The sequence below is a fragment of the Aptenodytes patagonicus genome, chromosome 3 (assembly GCF_965638725.1).
Source record: "Aptenodytes patagonicus chromosome 3, bAptPat1.pri.cur, whole genome shotgun sequence".
Classification (NCBI taxonomy): Eukaryota; Metazoa; Chordata; class Aves; order Sphenisciformes; family Spheniscidae; genus Aptenodytes; species Aptenodytes patagonicus.
In genome coordinates this window covers 107,654,310-107,672,962 of record NC_134951.1, presented here as the reverse complement: position 1 = coordinate 107,672,962, position 18,653 = coordinate 107,654,310, and the positions used below count along the sequence as shown (strand labels likewise).

Sequence of the window (18,653 nt, the reverse complement as noted above, 5' to 3'; positions counted from 1 at the left end):
TCAGTAGTCTCACCTGCCTGAAAATTTTAGATAACTTTTGACACGTCTGTGGAAGTTATAGGTTTGTCCATGAATCCATCCCTGGAAAACTGGTGTAATTTCACAGTTCAGAGATCCAGGCTTTTAAAACAATTTGTGTACAAGCATGGCTGAAATACTGAAAGAACTTGTTGCTCAGATACCTCCGTGATTTGTTGCACAGGTGGTGACATGCCAAAGGAATTGTGAAGTGGTCATTATCCTTTATACATTTTGATCTGACATTTGTAAGTTTTACTTAAGAGGTAGGCAGATGGCAACTAGCGTTATGGTTGTCATTGTTACCTCTCAGAAATCAAGAAGGCTGTTCCAGTCTGAAAATGGTTTTTCAGGGACTTATCCACTGTGCAGGATATTTATTTCATTTAATGTGAAAGAAAACTGAGACACAACTGGGCTGTTGCTTCACTGTTGTTGGAAGTAGCTCTTGTAAATCATAGTTTCACATATATTTATTGAATTTCTATAATTTTTCACATATTCCATATAAGTCCAAAAAAACTATTCTTAAAAAAAAATAATAAAAAATCCCATGCAATAGCTTCCTCGGAAGAGTGAAATTAACCCTAGACTATCTAGTAACTGTGGCTACAGCACTCTCTAATACTACAGGAGAATGGAATTCAAAGGCTTAGTCCAAATAGACAAGGTAGAAAGAGGGAAAAATAAACACAAGATCTCTTACAATTTAATATCCCGAGCAAGTCAGAGCTTTGGTAGAACAGAACACATGCCGAACTCATCAGCTGCAAAACATACCGCCCCCTTCTCTTTTATTTTACAGAAGTCCTACAGAGTTGGAGTCTAAGTGAGAGTTAGATGGAGTGGATGCCTGATTTGAAAAGAGCTTTGAATTTTAATCCTGGAGAATTTAAGTGTGAATTAATTTACTGAGCAGCCTGATTGTCAGAATTAGTGTGGTTGCATACGCTTTGATTTTGTAGGACTTAGCGTGGCTTCAAGTAACTTCACCAAAAAAAAGCATAAATGAAAGAGGAGTTGAGTAGAAATATATCTTATGCTGCCTGACAACATTTGTGCCAGTGTTTGAGATCTCAGTTGTGTCCCATTATTGGAATCTGGCATTCAGAATGGTAGAACTTGTGTTCTTTGCCAGTCAGGTTCTTTGTCAGTCACTTTGCCATTGCAAAGCAGCAGTAGTATCTTTTCTGAGAATGCTATTTGGCATATGGTATTTGTAAACCATTTGTTACTTCTGTGCTTAGTTTCTAAAATTATGCTGCATCCTTTTAAGGTACATGGAGTGTTACAATGGAACCCCATAAGACACTCTTCATTTCTGTTCTGTCTTCCTTAGTCACTTGGAGTCACTTAGTGTGTTCTAGCTTTTTTTTTTCCCCCCTAATAAAACCTGGCTTTTGAGTCTAAAAGTTCTTTGGTCTTTGGGGAGTTCACAAGAGACAGATACGGTTCAAAGCTCTGCTAACATGTGGTCTTGATATATAGTCAAGTGCTGTAGTGAGGATGCTGAGGAAAAGCCATGGGCAAATTAAGATGACTGTCTTCGGTGCAGGGCTAAGCTACACTGGCATAGATATTGCCTAGAAGCCATATTTATTTGGCTAATGAAGCTAAATGGAGTGAAAGCACACTGTCCATTTGGGTACAGACTGGGATCTTGTAGGAAGGAAAAAATAGTATGTGATTAACTATCCTATTATAGTCAACACTTACAGGGCAGCATAAACAAACATGGTTGGGTGATACACATAATGGAGTTTTTCAAAGACAAGACAGCGTTTCAAAATGCCTGAGAAAGTGGCATTCTAATCTTGATATAATTTCAGCTGATTTTTAAATCTGTGTACTGTTAATGACATGTATATTATAGAAGCATATGTATAATATAAGTATTATAGGTGTGTATGTACACTGGTTATTGCAACTGAACTTTGACGGGTGTGAGATAGGAACTCCTACACAGGTTAGCAAAAGAAAAAAAGGAAAAAATTCCACATAACATTAAAAAAAAAAAAAAGGATGCCACCCAGAGGCAAGCAGCTGGATATTTTAAAAGTGTTGGAACAGAAGGTTCTAGTTGATCATGACTTATTGCAAGTCTTAAAGTATTGTTACTGTTGCCTTCTGAAGTATTTCTTTGAATACTTGTTGACTGTTTCTTCAGAGGCACTGTCCTCAGCATTCTTAGTGACTACTAAGGAACTTGGCACGTAAAGGCTTAGGCTGAAGTCACTGGTGATCTTTCCGTAAGTGTGGTGGATTCAGGAATTTTGAGAAGGTAAGTTTTTAATAATTTAGTAAAAAAATTCTTGAATTCACTATTGGAAATAAGTTTTTAATCATAATTTTAGTCTAATGAAGTGGGCCAAGATGAGCTAGGTATTTTGACCATCTGGCTCCATGTAATGTTTTCTCAGAAAACTGTTTTCACAGAAGGTGAGTGGTTCAGATACTATATATCAAGAGGACATGTTTGTTATTGTCCATAGGGAAAGCCATATATTTAACATGTTTTCTGATGTAACTGAGAATAAGGACTTCTGCACGTTTGTGGGTTTTACGGTTATGGAGAAAGGCTTGTTTTGTCAAGAATTAACATTCTTTGTAAATCTACCGCTAGACCTTGTTCAGATTTGTCAAAGGCTTTTTGGGAATTTACCTATCCTTTTTACACGTGGTAGCCAAGAATCGAAACCTGAATTTCTCGATACCTTTGAAAATCTCAACAACTGTGCTTTGGACAAATGCAGAGTTTACATTTGGTGAATGAAGATCTGAAGATTGCCATATGTACATCATCATGCTACCAAAAGTGAAAGTTAAACACAGCAGGTCTGGAAGTTAAATGCAATTCTTAACCTAATAAAGGTGTGACAAACTCAGCAGGATGAGGTGGGGGTCCAGTGCACATTTTTAATGCATACAGGTGTGACAACTGCTAGAACAGCAATTGTTTCACAGTCATTGCCAACTTTTGAGTGACTACTTTTTTGCCAAGGCTTTTAAAAAGTTTTGCCAAAGTTTTAAAAGTCACAGAACAAGAGACATGGTTCAAAGAGGCTCCGTGCTATGTAGTCAAATGCCATCTTTTTCTCTCTTACTCCTTAGTGCTTGTGTGTCATTTAACAATAGGTGCAAGCACAGGTGTGCATAAGTAACTGATCTAAGATTAAATCTGAAATGAAGTGACGAATGCTCTCAGCCACCATTTGGCTGGCCACACACAAATGGAAATTCAGGTCTGGCAGGTTGGTAGCTATTCCTGTACTGTTTTCCTATCAAGGAGGACGTATTTCCGTAGACGTGCTGCGAGGAGGAAGCTGCATCTGTGGGATGGTTTGGTTGGGAGCTCGGGTTTCTTTCTTGCGCTTCCCAAGTTGTGCAATGCCTGAATGAACACTCTTGTCTCGTGTTGCTGGTGCTGTGTAATGCTGATTTTCCTCAATGTAGAGACAAAGGGAGTGACTAGAGAGAGAAAAGATGGATGTGAATGAGGGAAGGACTTGAATAAGTTTAAGCTGTGTAACTTGTGTACCAGTTATGGTCAAGGCGTTCCCCTCTGTGTACTTACTGGGCTAATCACGATTAGGCAGTGATTCTTCTGATAAACAAAGGTCAGAGTTCAAGGTCTCAGGTGAAGCCCTGCTAATTTTCATCCTGAAACCTCCTTTTTCTCTCACTGTGGTGATGTTGTCGTTTTCTGTTGTTTTGCTTTGTTTTTAAAAGATTGCAAAAAAGTGCAGTGGCTACTGTTATCTTACCCCTTACTGTTAATTTTGTTAATTAAAACTAAATTTCAGCAGATAAATTCTTATGCTTTCATTTTTCTCTCCCAAGTTGCTTTTGTTATGAGTTGGGACTGCTCCACAATTCTTGGACTATCTTAACCTTATCTTTTCTAATTCAGTTCATTTTACTCACAGTTGATGCTTTCCCAGCATCAGCTGTTAGTGAAACAGTTTAGAAACTTCAGTATAGTTTCCTAATGATCAGTGCGTAGGTGATGTAGGCACACTGGGCATAAATAATTATAATAGTGCTTGGAATAGTAGACATGAAGAAAGATGAGCACACTTCTGGAACTTAAGAAGAAAGAAATTGTCCAAATACTTCACAGAAGCAACTTATTTTGAAGCATTTCAATTCCTTCTGAAAGATGGAAATTATAATTGCAATATTTTTTGTTTCTTAGATCCATTAAGGCACCAGTATTTTGGTAACGGACTTTTAGTAATGCCAGTTAAATTAAAAAAATTCTTCTAAACAAACATCTCTCCAGTGCCAACATGTACCATTCTTTGAGACAATTTCACAAAAACTGGTTGGATTGGTTATCATAAAGAGAATGTAATTGCCCAAAATGCTATCCATTCATTAACCTTAAGAAATCCAATTTGTTTTTAGTTCTTGATGAACCAGTAGGCCCAATAAATTTTCTCCTTGAAGTTTTGTAGAGTCTATTATGAACTGAAGATTATTCCAACTTCACATTCTTCACAAAGCTCTACTTAGAAGGTAATATTGTGAGTTCATCCAAATAAAAAGTGAGCTTCTGAGGTGCTCCTGAACTACTTAAAAATATTTTTACTGGTTTGGATTTAAGCTAATTAAGTACTTGAATAGTGTTAGTCTTTGTATCTAATAAATTTGAAAAGAATGGAGGAAAACAAGATAGTTTGTTTAGGTCTTTCTTTAAACAATGTACCTGGTATCCTAGTATTGCATTGGTGTCATATTTAAAATATAACTTGACAGAGATTAATAGGTGTAGAGATTTGTGTTTTCTATTTAAAATTTCTTTCTTGAAAATTTCATGAGATAAATGCACATTAAGTGCTGATATTTCAGATAGTCTGTACAACATCACATATTTGGCCATAGGAGGCCTTTTGTTTCACTCACAAGGTCAAATGGTAAGTGTACAAACTACAGTTACTACAATACTACAAACTAGAATAACAGAGATTGTTTAAAATGCATCCAAATGGATGCATTAGGTGAATATGTCTTCTGTGCCTCAAACACAGTAGGCACCATTTTGCATCTTTAGAGGTTTAACTAAATCTGAATCTCAGGACGTTAGCCTGTGGGTATCTAAATACTTAAAATTTTATTCTTCTGCCCACCTTCCTTGATTTTAATCTGTTGTTGAAGTAACTTAAAAAGATTAAAAAAAAAAAGATGGTTTTGTTATTTCCCTATATGCTTTCTTACTTTTCTAAAACCAATATTTTTAATATTTAAATGGGGGAGAGCACATAGAACGAAACGTGAATATAGAGAGCATAATAGTGTTCTTGTAAGCTAAAGAAATAGTGTTTTCTCTTTTTTATTTCAGTGCGATCGCTGTTTGCCATTGTACAATGACAAGCCTTTTCGTCCAGGTGACCAAGTTCATGCCTATAATTGCAAACCTTGTCAATGTTACAGCCATGCAGTAAGCTGCCACTATGACCTAGCAATGGACCCTTTTCCTCAGGAGCACTACAGAGGCAGTGGTGGAGTGTGTGATAACTGTCAACACAACACAGCCGGTAAGTCACACAAAAGAGAATGGACTGCTTGTTTTACGTCACTTTTTGGCTAAGTCTTGCGTCAGCTGAAATGAGTAATGCTCGATGGCTGACATTCCGATAAATTCTCATGTGTATGTATTTTTGAACTATCCAGATAGTGCAGTAATTACAATTGTGTCAACACTTAAGCTACAGGAAAATGCTGCTAAAATTTGATCCAATCTGGTATAAAATCTTCCGTGCAAAACACAATCTAATAAGTAATTAGAACATATAGTTTCAAAGCTGTTTCCATTACATGTACTAGAGCATTTAAATCCAGAATATCGTCTTTCTAATAGAACCAGTTTAACAGATTACATATTAAAAATGTCAAATTTTGCTCTAATGTCAGTTTCTTGCTTATTGAGTAAAAGTTTCTATTCTGTGTAAGGGATATATTTGAATACTTTTTTTTTAAACAGTTCTCTTCTATTTCATTTTTTCTTGGCTTTGTCTAGTAAAGGGAAAAAAGAAAAGTTTCAGGTTCAACGATAATTTTTCCAAAAAATGTATAGGCATTTGCATGGCACAGCTTTTATATAAGTGTGGTATTATATAACAGATGGAAGTTTAATGGAGTAAAACATAGTTTGTAACAGGTTCATTGTTTCATATGCTCTGGATCACTAAATTGGCAGGTAGAGATGAAAGGTGCATTAAAATGGACGTCCTGAAAATTATCGAATTCTCTCAAAGGAATAGAGTCTTTAATTTTGAATTATACAGCTAATTTTAATGAATTGGAAGCCATAATGCATAACCTTTCTTTCATGCAGGAAGGAACTGTGAGCTGTGCAAGGATTTCCATTACAGACAAGCAGGTGCAGATCTTTCAGCCATCGATGTTTGCAAACCCTGTGACTGTTATGCAACAGGCACCAAAAATAAGAGCCTCCTGTGTGATAATGTAAGTAGCCTCAATACAGAAAAATGACAAAACATTTTAATCAGCTGGGTAGACAGCAGTAGGATTTTACGAAGTGTATTTAGATGGTAACTACTTTATAAAAAATGCTTAAGTTCAGTCTTTTCAAAATGATAATTGACTTACACCAGAGACTGAAAGCCGAGAAAACACAGAAAGCAATTTGAGATGTACTGTTGAAGAGTTCTTCATCTAGATCAGCAACAGACATAAAAGATGCTGTATGAATTTTTGGAAGTGAATAGTAGTTTTGGGATACTAACAGGTACCTGTGCACTCAGTAATGTTGAAACATCCAGGTTTTGAGTGTTTTTGAAGGTCTTGATACTGTCTGAAAAATTACTAACAGATTTTGAAAATTCAGGCAATAAGCTGAGTCTGAAACTGAACTAAAATTAAGCTAGTTTTCCCTGTAATAAGACAAGGATTGATCTCCCTTTTAATTCATAAAGTTCGTTTAAAAGAAAAAAGAAACCCACAAAGCAGTGCTGAAAAGAGAACACCATCAGCTATACTTTTTAAGCCTATGGACCTCATTGACGTGCAAGACGTATAGTCCGATAATAAATCTAACTTTCAAAACATGCATGTCGAAAAAAAGCAGGAAAAGTGACTGAAGTCTTGAACATACATTAAAGATATATTGCGGCTCATGTTCTATTCACATATGTCCTGTCCATTGCCAAAATCCAAATTTTGTTAGGAATTAGGAAATTCTTTGTCTGAAACATATTTTAACAGGTACAACTTGTTCTACAGGGAATTGAGATAGAACTTCTTCAGCTTGTTGCCACATTTCCCATCTTTTCTTTTTTCCAAACTTTTTCATAAAACAATCTCTAGCATTTTTCATATGTCTCTTGTTATTGCATTTTATTTAACAGTAAGGTCTTGTGGATCCTGTTGTATTTTCATCCTTGGTTCTATAGTGGTACAAATACCTGCCCAGTTTGACTCAGTGTACCTTCACAGGACTCGTGCATCGGTGCATATGCTGAGCGATATGCAAATTTAGCACAATGTGTTTTTTAAAATAATCCCCTGTAGTACAAATAAAAATTAATTTGTAATTTTTTGTCTTCTGAAGATGATACTTTTTGCCAGCATCACAGAAATGAAAAAAAACTTGAAAAACACAGATATCGTGTTAGGACTAGGTATAGGAAGTTAGGTAGTTAGGTATAAGAAAAATGAAAGCAAATGCTGATTTGCATGTCCATCGTTTGTGGTGAAATGTTAACCTAAAACAACTTTAGTTGTGATTAATAATCAGAGGAAGAATAGTTTACAGGAATCATTGCTTTATAGTGAAATATACAAGAATGTTGATCAAGCTTGACTATGAAAGTATGAACGGGGAGATAAAATGGGAGAAATGGGGGCGACTGTATTGCTCAATAAAGCATCAATTGACTGCTGCAGTAGAAGCAGAGCAGGAAGAAATGATTAACAGGCATTAAAGAATAGATTAATAAGGCTGGGGACTAAAGGCTGAAATGAATTACGTGAAATAGGAAGGCATCATTGAAGGAAGTGTTTCCAGATTTGACCTGTGGAAGATGGAATTGTAAGGAATAAGGACTCTACTCATGAAAATTAATTGTCACATCACAATGATAATTTTCAAGGAAATATGCCAAAAATGCTGCAGAATACACTTTTACTGTTTAACTTACCATTTTCTGCAGTTCGTCAAGATTTTTTTTTCTTTCTGCAAAGTGCCAGTTGTGTTACTAAGTTCCAAGAGGTATAGAGTTCCAAAAATAATCCATTGAATCACAAATTAATCTATTGAATCACACAGAAAGAATATTTACTTATCAAATGAAGTATTATTAATGTAGACAGTTTACAGGATGGGTAGAAGAGCTCACTGTAACACTGTTACTCCCATCTCAGTTCTTTGGACTGATCATGGAAACTTTATGCTTGTTCTGTTCACCTATTTCACTGTACCCTTGGTGAGAAATGCGTGTAGGTGCGTAGCGTTTCTCCCTTGCATAGGTTCTCAGTTCTCGTACATCTGTAGACCATGCCCACTTACGGACCAATGTGTAACTTCATTTGTATTCTAAAGTGCGAACTAACATATTAAAGACTTCAAAGTTATAACTTTATGGCTTATCGTAATGAGTGGGATTTTAGAAGAGTGGTGTAGCAGTGCATCTGTGAGCAGTTCATTAGACCTTTTTTGCAGAGAGGTCTTCCCTTGAGACTGGTGGGTACAGGAGAGAGAATTGCTACAGCCTGATAAAATTTGTCCACTTCTCTGCGGGTTATTGACATATAATCAGTGTAGAAAAGATACGTGTTGGTTGCATCCTTTTTGTGAACGTATGTCACAAAATATTTCAAACAATCAGAAAGTCCAGATGAATTATTTGAGGTGCCTGAGTTTTATGAGAGTGAGAGAAGAATTGGCTGCCTTCTTCCCTTCTCCCTAACCATTCACACATGAGAAAATTCTGCCAGAATACTGCTGATGTGATCATTCTTGTTCTGTATGGAGAGCTGGAGATTAATTTCTTCTGGCCCTTATACCACAGTCCTTGACTCATTTTCCTGTGCTGCTTTTTACCCAGACTGCTCTACAAATGCTTACATATTCAATCAGGCACAGCAGTTTGTAGTCCTTTCATGATTCTATTATAATATGCCATATATAATGGCGTGAAAAAAAGCACTCTTTTCCAGGGCATTTGTTTCTAGGCAAAGCTGAAAGTGCTGCTATTGCTTTTACCTAGCCTTTGGAAGTACCATTCTGGTCTCAGTGAAATGAGGCATCTTTCTTTACTCAGCTTTTGCTGATTTTTAAAAATTTACTCTTAACATGCAAATAAATATGTATCATATACTTATTGGTGCAAAGAAGCTGTACGTTACTGCAGAGGATATTCAGAGTTGCAAAGGCTTAATTGCCTTCTGTCAAGGTGGCAGCTGTATTGTCTCATGTTGCAAGAAAACTCTTTCTAAGGCATGAAGATGAACAAAATGTTAGTTACTGTTTTCTCTAAGGAGTCAAATGAAAACAGATTCCAGTGCTGCCAAGTAAGCTTTTGAACAGGCTTCAGATTTCACCTTTCTGTGTGCTCCCTAAATATTGCTCTTTTGAATTTCTTCATTTTTTCCCTCAGAGTTGTGAATGTTTGATTTCATTTTCTTCATACATAATGGAAAAGCTAGCTAATAGCTGTGTATGCATACGTATTTTAAACCAAAGTAGAATCTTTATTTCTGATAATTTTACTTCTGAGTTGATAAATTCTTTGATCTAAAATTAGAATGAGCGTTCCCCTGTTCTCATTTTTCCACCTACACAGTTTTCAACCCATTTATTGTGATTGGCAATAAATAAATAACTGGAATGTGTGTTACAAGGAAAAGAACATAGGTAAAGCAGTTAATTAAGGGCATTTCAGTCAACAGATATATCAAATAGACTAAGGAATAGAAAGGATGCAAATGTGTCAATGAAAAGCTCATGTGCATAGTAGAGCCCATAAAAAATCGAGTTATGAAACACTGTGTGTATTCTGAATCCTGGATTTCCCTTCATGGAATGCCTTTAATCTTATTGCTAAAATGAAGGAAAATGAGCTTTTTGTTAAATAATTCCACGACTTCATTTCTGGTGGGTTTGATACCATGGAAATGCTGGTTTTCTGTGATAGTTTCTCAAGTTGTTTTGGGGATTTGGTCCACGCTCACTCTTTGGAGTGTCACGGGCAGAGGGTAAACACCTCATTTTACATTTTGAGCAGAAGTAGGAGAAAGCTACTGACTTTTGAAAGTCATCATATGCAATGACAAGAAGAGATAGCAGGGGAGTGAGAAGGAACTTCATTACTGCTGCTTATTCAATTTTCAGTTCCCAAAGCTGACGTACTGAGAATACTCTCAGGTATTTGGTGGTCAGACCATTAACCTATGTGTGTGAGCCTGCACACCTTACAGTTCTCATTTCCTAAACTGAAGAAAAGGAAAAGAAAATAGAAGTCCTCAACCCCCTTGCTCCCCGCTCCCGCTTCCTGAGATTGCGTTCACCTGGATGCCGGGGTCCTTGCCAGATTTGCATCAAGTAAGAAGGTAGTGAGAAGTATATGATTAGCATTTATATCAAAAAGGCAGAACGTTGAGATCTGTACCCATCAATTGCAAAGCCAGCAACGGCAGGATGAACAAAAAGAATTTCATGCGGGAACTAAATATACCCATGGGTCTTAAAATGTAAGTTTTAGGGCGTTGCCAGCTGGTCAAGGGAAGGTGCTTCTGTCCTGGTAGAGAGTAAATAATTGAAATTAGTAATGACTCAGCCAATGGCAAAAGGGTTTTTTGTCATGTGTTTTGGGCTTCAAAACCAGAAGTTAACTTTGGTAAAAGAAACTTAGAAAGTGTCAGCTTTAGTTTTTTATTTAGTAACATCAAGCCACATCTCATATTTATTCTCCAGAATTGGAGAGACTTCCTGATTACGTTTCTGGCAGTATGTTTCTTCTATTACAGACACCAAAGAATAGCTATTTGAAATTATAGGGATATCCAAGGAGAAAAAGATGGTTTTAACTTTCAGAAAGGTTTAGGCCAGCTATTTTTTTCAGCAAATTCCATTTTATACTTTATGAATACATATGGTCAACAAGATTTTAAGTAGTCAGAAGATATATTTCTGAGACCCTGATACATGTACATGTATCTATTAAATGACAGCTATTGCTGTACCCTAAACAATAATTAAGACAATTCTTTGGAGTATGTCACCCTTTGTCCTGGGTACTTAAATGTCTTCTTAAGTCCTTATATCGGTTTAGTAACTGGACATTGGGAGGGTTCCTGAACAGGCTTCTCTTTGAATTTGTGATTCTAGATGTGATGAGTTAGATTAAAGTGTCCCCCAGTTAAAGAATGGTATCACTACAGTCTAAACAGTATGAACTGCTCGGTATATCTAAAATTCAGAAATCTCAAGTAGTCTGCTTCCTGATTAAGGACAATGATGCTGTAGCTGTGATTTGTGCAGGAGGAAATTGCTTGCATACTTTTTATAACCGTTTATATTCAGGAATATGGGACTAATGTGTATTTCATACGTAAATTATAAATGACACAAGGGATATATGCCAACTCAGCATCAGTGATTTTCTGTATCAAATAACAATTGTAATTATGAGGTCCCAAGATACACCACCACTTGGTAGTAATGCTCGGCTAGACTCATTTTCGTAGTGAACAATCTAGACAGATATTTTTCCATAAGTGATTTAGTACCAAGATGGTCATGTTAATAGATGGGCTGTTTCTGTCTGCTTGCTGTTTGGGTCAGAACCAGGCCTCTCAGGCATAAGCAACAGGAGAACACATTGCTTTCTGCTCTTCTATAACCAGCATAAATAAAGTCTATTTCTTTAAATGACAGATAGCATTTGGATTGGGGGGAGGAGGGGAGGGTTCAGTAATATCTCCAGTGCACAACTGGTGAAATCCTGGTTAACAAAACCTTTAAATATTAATTGCTACCAGTATTTTCAATGATGCCATTGTTTCCGGAGTAAGCTAGATTTACAGAAATAATAATAGTAATAACAAAACCAACCACTTTGCTTCATAATTCACTTAGGTTTTTATGTAGTTATGGAAATGGTTTGTTCTACCCATTTTGATGTAGACTTCCATATTCTAACCGGTGGTACACCTATTTCTGCAGCCTTATAAATATTTGTCAGCTTGTACAACTTCTTTGTAACAGTATCCATTGCCAAGCATTTCACAGTGCTTCTGGGTTATTTTGGTGCTTCTCTGTCTGTACAGAGAAACTAAAGATATTATTTTTCTTTATTTCCCATTTTTAAAGCCAAATTTTCCCCAAATTAAGCCCAATTATTAGTTTCTTTCCTAAATTCATGCAATAACCAATTTTCTTATGAACTTGAGAGTGCATATGTACCTTAATTTTGCTTTTCTCTTTTAGCTAAAATTCCAGTTCTTTAAAGCTATTTTTTTATTGCTTTTTACTGTACTTTTTCTAATTTGTGTGTTGTACCTTTCAACTATTTGAGCTGAAGCCTTACCTTTCCTTCTCATGTCTTAAATATGAGATTCCTTTTTAGTACATCACAGAATTATACCACTCCAGAAAAGGTAAATGTCATATTGTTCATATTTAATTTGTGGAGGCCCAGTATCACTTCCAGGTTATTTTCTGCATTATTGATTCTTCACAATTTTTCTTTATTTCACATTTGATGTCTCCTTGCTATGTGTTGTGTTTTGAACTTCTGCATTTACTTCTCCTTTACTGATTTTAGAATATTTGCGCAAAGAGTAAATGCAATGTTGAAAATCAACCCGCTGAGGGTGATCCCAAGCACGGCAGTGCCCACCCCGACCAGGGCAGAGTCCCGCAGCGTTGAAACATGGCCAAGTGCTCATAACAGAGTCCATTGACAACCCCAGACAAGGCAAAGTGATAAATCAGGTCCAGGGTCCATCCAGGGAGTCCAGTCTGGAGCCAGCAGTAGATGGGGCTGAAGACATGGCTGCAGCCTACGTCCAAGGGATCCCTCCAGGAGGCAGGGGACAGGCACAACTGCAGCATAGCCCAGGCGAGGTGCAGATGCCCAGACTGGAGCTTATCTGGAGCTCCTGGGCTGTGGGTAGGGGGTGTGAGTGGAGGCCCCAGGTGAGGCTGCTCAGGGCCATTAAGGCTGGTTGGTGCCCTCGGGGTCATGATGGTGCTGGCTGTGCATCCTGAGCTGGGGTGATCTGTGAGGCTTGTAAGCATATCCTCTCTTTTGTCTTCAGAGTCTGCTACTGAAAACATTGAAGAGCTTAGCATCCAGGGCAGGCAATTACAGAACCCTACAAACCTTTCCAGTTTTACAAGTACTTTTAACTGCTTTTTTATCCCTCCATCTACTATTTTTATCTGGAGCATATTTCTCAACTTTTTCTCTAAAATTCTGCACAGCTACTTGAAGCGTATGCAGCATATGAAGGATAAAAACTGTGTAATATGGGGTGCATTACAGTGGCATATTTTCCCTTAGCTGATATTCATGTCTCTTATAATGCCATGCTAACTATAGAAGGCAGGGTTAAAGTGGAGTTATATAATTGAATTTGTTATTCTGTATTCCAGAGGCTAAACTTCAATAGATATCTTTCATCTGGATATCCTATATTGACACAAAATGGCTGAAGAAGCAGAAGAGAAAGATTTCTAGTCACTTATAGCTAAGACAAAAACAAAATAGTAATTTGTGAATACAATCAGAGGCTCCTTTTTGTCTTGTCTGTAGAATGTCTTTTCTCTGCTTGACTTTTTTTTCACAAGGCTTTGAAATCAGTATTATGGAAGAATGTCAGTGGATTATTTACAGATCCTCTAAACTAGTACTTAGAAACCTATTTTCAGATCTATTAAGAAGCGGTCTGATAAGCCTCCCTCTCTAACAAAAACTTTTGTTTCCTATACCTTCCTCTAACTGCCATGAAAGACTTTCACTCTTTTTAGAACCAGGAAACCAGTTGCCACTTGTATTGATTACAGATGGAAAACTCTTTTCTACGTGACAGCAAGGTAGGAGGAAATTTATATAGAGAGATCTCCAAATGGTTTAATTGGCTGGTTCCTGGAGAAAATTTGAATTTGGCCAGATATTTCTCCCTCATTCTGAAGAGTTATATTTATTCTTCTGGCATAATTTTTTACCCTATTAAGAGAAAGTTTTGGGACATAAATTTTCTGCAACTGAATGGGATGGAAATTACTGCTTCTTGTAATAGCTTGATGCTTAAAATTATGCTGAAGATATTCTAAAATCAGTAAAGGAGAAGTAAATGCGGAAGTTCAAAACACAACACATAGAAAGGAGACATCAAATGTGAAATAAAGAAAAATTGTGAAGAATCAATAATGCAGAAAAAAGATTGCTACAAAATCTTAGCACTCAGTAATCTACACATTTCACTTGTTCTATTAGGAAATGGCTATCATCTGCTCACAGTTAGACTTGGTTTTCCATGTATTTATGATAAGAACAGCCAGACTGGATGAAATGAGACTTTCATCTAGCACAGTATCCTCTCTGATAGTTACCAGAAGCTGGTGTTAAGAAGCATGATCCTTCTGTGATATACTTTTCTAGATTCCAGTTATTTATGGTTTTGGGACTACCTGAGCCGAGCTCGGGGGTTTCGTCTGAGTTGTCATGTTTGGTGTCCACATACAGAATAAATCTAACACATTTTTCTAATGCACCTCAAAAAAAAAAAGTATTTTTCTATACACATGAAGTGTATAGAAAAAGTACTTTTTCATTCTTTTAAGTTTGCTTTCTGATAATTTCCTGGGTGTTGTCTCCTTCTTATATTGTGAGAAATAATGAATATTCATTCTGTAAGCCATTCATGATTTTATAGGCATGTATTCCCTTCATCTTAGTAATATCTTTCCAAACTGAAAAGTCTTTTTTTAGTCTCTTTTCATCTGTATCTTTGCTTATTTTACTCACTCTCTGACCTCTTTTATTTTAGACAGGGTAAACAAATATACAAATTGTGCAAAATGTTGATACACAATGGATTTTTATGACAGAATGACATTTTCTGTATAATTTTCTGTTCTTTTCCTAATAATTCCAGTATTTCTATTGCCTTTTTAACTGCCTCAGAGCTTTCAAATGGTTTTTAGGGGGAATGGAGCAGCTTTAACAGCTCCTTTCTTGAGTGATAATAGCTGATTTTGGACTCATCACTGTCTACCTGTAGTCAGCATTGGTTTTCCCCAGGCGTTAAGTTTGTACTACTTGATGTAGAAATTAATTTGACTTTTTGATCATCCATTTGGTTCAGTACGTGCAATATTTCCAGATGTTGCTGACTTAAAGAAATGCAATAGAATCACGAAGCATGATTTTTCTTTGCAAAAAAAGTACCAATCTTTTCCAATATATCAAAGTCATGTTTTCATTTCTATTAATTCGCTCTGTACAGAAAAAGGCTACTAGTCTGTAGATCTCAGAAGCTTCCTTACAGCCTTTTAAGGAGATTGATGTAACTTTTATAACTTTATTCCTCTTTTACTGAGGTTGATTTAAGCAATTAATAACTCAGTAATTTTATATTTCAGTTCATCTAGAACTCTTGACTCGTGCAGTGACTTTTCAACAGATGAGATTTTGCTAAAACCTTTTCCTTCTGACACTTTGGTTTGAAACCAGTCTTGAAAATCATTCCTAATATAGGATGGTAACACCTCTTTCATAGTGAACAGCTGTGAAATACTTTCTTTGCAATCTCTGTTGTGGTTCTATCTTTTCTCAATGCTACACAGAATCATAGAAGCATTAGTTGGTTATCTGCTCCAGCTCAAAGTAGGATTGTTGTCAGTGCTAGATCCAGTCAGTCATGATTTTGTCTGGATGAGTCTTGATACCTCTGGGGATGGAGATTCCACATTCCCTCTGGGCAACCTGTTGCTGATGCTGCACTTCCCTCTTAGTGAAAAGTTCTGATGTCCAATCCCAATCTGCTAATCATACCACTTAATTATTTATTGCCCTCACTGATTCTCTGGTAGTCTTCCTTTGTTTCTGACATTTGAAAAATATATTGTTTTCCTTCATGCCTTAAGCATATTGCTCATTGAAAGCTGATTTTTATATTGCCTTATTCTGGTTTTAAAATTTGGTGGTGGTTATCCTCTCTTATTTAGCTTCCTTATTTTGATATGCTTTGCACTTTTTGAAGACAACTTTTTGCCTGTAATGCTTTCCTTCAAGTGGTAGCTTTTGGAGTAACTTTAGCACCTTTTTCGGTATGAGTTACATGTTTGAGTGCTAATAAGGTATCTTTATACAATACTTGCTATTCTGTAATCTGAGTATTCTGTGATCGCTAACAAAATGTTTCTTTTACAGGTATGTGTTAGAGTAGGTATTTTTCTTCATTTAGGATTAAACTCAGAGTTGCTTTTCACATGTGAGTTCTCTGATGAATGGCTGTGATGCATGACTGGGTCTCTTACAATAAACTAAATATCTACATCAAATCCAGTCTAAAAGGGAGTAACTTGAAAACTCTTTGTCGCTGTGTTTTCTGCTATTGTGGTCTCTTAACTCTTAGCTTTTTGTACTTGCTGTTGTCTTGCCTTTTATTTATAAAATATTGTTTTCTTGCCTTTTTAATATCTTCATCTTCCTGAAAAATGTGGCTGATACATCAGTAACAGATCTCTATCATAAAGCACATTGAAGAGGTTTTACTGGACTACAGAATCCTTTTATGAGGAAGGGGTAGGAATACACGCTTCTCTAACTTTCATTCAGTGTTTTCTGCACTGAGAATTTACTATTAGATGTTGAAATACTCTTTTTTTCTCTTGTATTAATAAAGCTTAGAGCTTCATTGGAGATTGGAGGCTGTGATAATAACATTTATTTTAAGTGGAACTTCCACTAGCTTTGTCTCTAATGCCACAGGACTCTCCTGTTGTTTCAGCTTTTCCTGACTTACAGGTTTAAGATGAAAAAGACAACTGTTAAGAGAAATTTTTGTTCTGGTAGCTAATTAAAAGCAAAGTACATTGAACTACAGCTGTTGATAATGTAGATGAATAACTAGTTTTGAATCACTGTACTTTTTCATACTTGTAAATATTTGCACTGAAAAAAATACACTGACCCAAAGAAAATGACTTATGACACAGAGTTGAATTGTTTGCTGCCATCTCTGCATTCCCCAGAACACTTGTGTTAGAAAAGTTAGTTTTTGTTCTTTGATTATGAATCCTAAGCCTTTTGCCAGTTCACATCTCCTGCATCTCTGTGTTGCTTTCACTGCCTGTTCTCATCTATGTTGTGTATTGACTGATGTCTTCCATTCGTTTCCCCGCCCCTGTGCCATTGCCCTTTCCCTGTGGTCAGTTTTCCCACCGTATTGGAAAGTGATGAATATAGAGATTGTTTTTTTTTTTTCTGGCTTTCAGAGGTTTGAAATTGAGATATTTTTCCAGGAGCCCTTTAATCTTGCACAAGGTGTGAGACAAATACTCCCAGATCATGGCCCAGGCATAACAAAGGATGCCTCGGCTCCTTCCAAATAGCAATGCTGCCCATTTAGGGAGTAGGAGAGGACCTTTTTATCCCACCACTGAAGTGGAACGCTTGGATCCCAGCTGAACCAAGAAAAGAGGGAGAGAGTTTCAGATACTGAGCTGTTGGGTCACATCCTTCTGTAAAGGAAGAGAAAATTTATCTTGGATGAGTAATCAGAAAGGAAATCTTTCAACTTTGCTTCGTTCTTACTTAACCAACACTTTCACTAGAATAAATAAGCGTATTGTCTGAACAAAAAAAATGCAGAACTTGACCTTTGAAAATGATAGTGTTTTGCAGTAACTGTGATTCAGAAAAGTAGTTTGTTTTAATAGAAGTCACTATTTATACAATGCAATTTTGTAATTATTCCTTGCAGTTTTCTCTGTCCAGATGGTAAATACTGCCACATTGTTTACTCAATTCTTTTTTCCTTCTGTTTTGAAAGAACAGGACTTTTAAACCCTATTTAAAAATTGAATAGTTACACGCTGTTTAATATTTCCGTTGTTTTCTCTCTCTCAACAAATTAAAAAAGTATGTGTTACGCAGGCTTATTTCTTTCTGTTCCATTTAAAGTTTTCTCCTCCCCAACTCATACTCCCATTCTTGTTGCTAATGAATGTATCATCTAAAAATAGACACGTTCATCATTCTATAATATTTTGTATCTTTCTAGATTGGAGGCCAGTGTAATTGTAAGAGACATGTGTCTGGCAGACAATGCAATCAGTGCCAGGAAGGATTCTACAATCTACAACAGTCAAACCCTGATGGCTGCAGTCCCTGTAACTGTAATACCTCTGGGACAGTCAATGGAGATATTACCTGTCACCAAAATTCAGGCCAGTGCAAGTGCAAAGCAAATGTTATTGGTACGTGTAATGCAAGAGTTTGGAGCCATTTTTCTTGTTATCGCTGGAAATAAAACACACTTGATTTCTAAATGAGAAGTATAGTAAACTTCTTTGCTGAAGGCAGATTACAAAAATGAATGAAATTAAGTGTTGAAAAATTATTAATTTAATAATTCTATCAAACTACAGCTTGAAGCTT

General features: G+C 36.4%; 1 protein-coding gene across 1 annotated transcript in view; it reads left to right on the top strand.

Moving 5' to 3' along the window:
- Positions 1-18,653, top strand: part of USH2A (usherin) — a 405,495-nt gene that overhangs the window by 49,098 nt on the left and 337,744 nt on the right. The window contains exons 9-11 of the mRNA XM_076334572.1: positions 5,360-5,559; positions 6,360-6,486; positions 18,277-18,472. Coding sequence (XP_076190687.1) covers positions 5,360-5,559; positions 6,360-6,486; positions 18,277-18,472 — 523 coding nt within the window. The remainder of the gene's footprint in view (positions 1-5,359; positions 5,560-6,359; positions 6,487-18,276; positions 18,473-18,653) is intronic.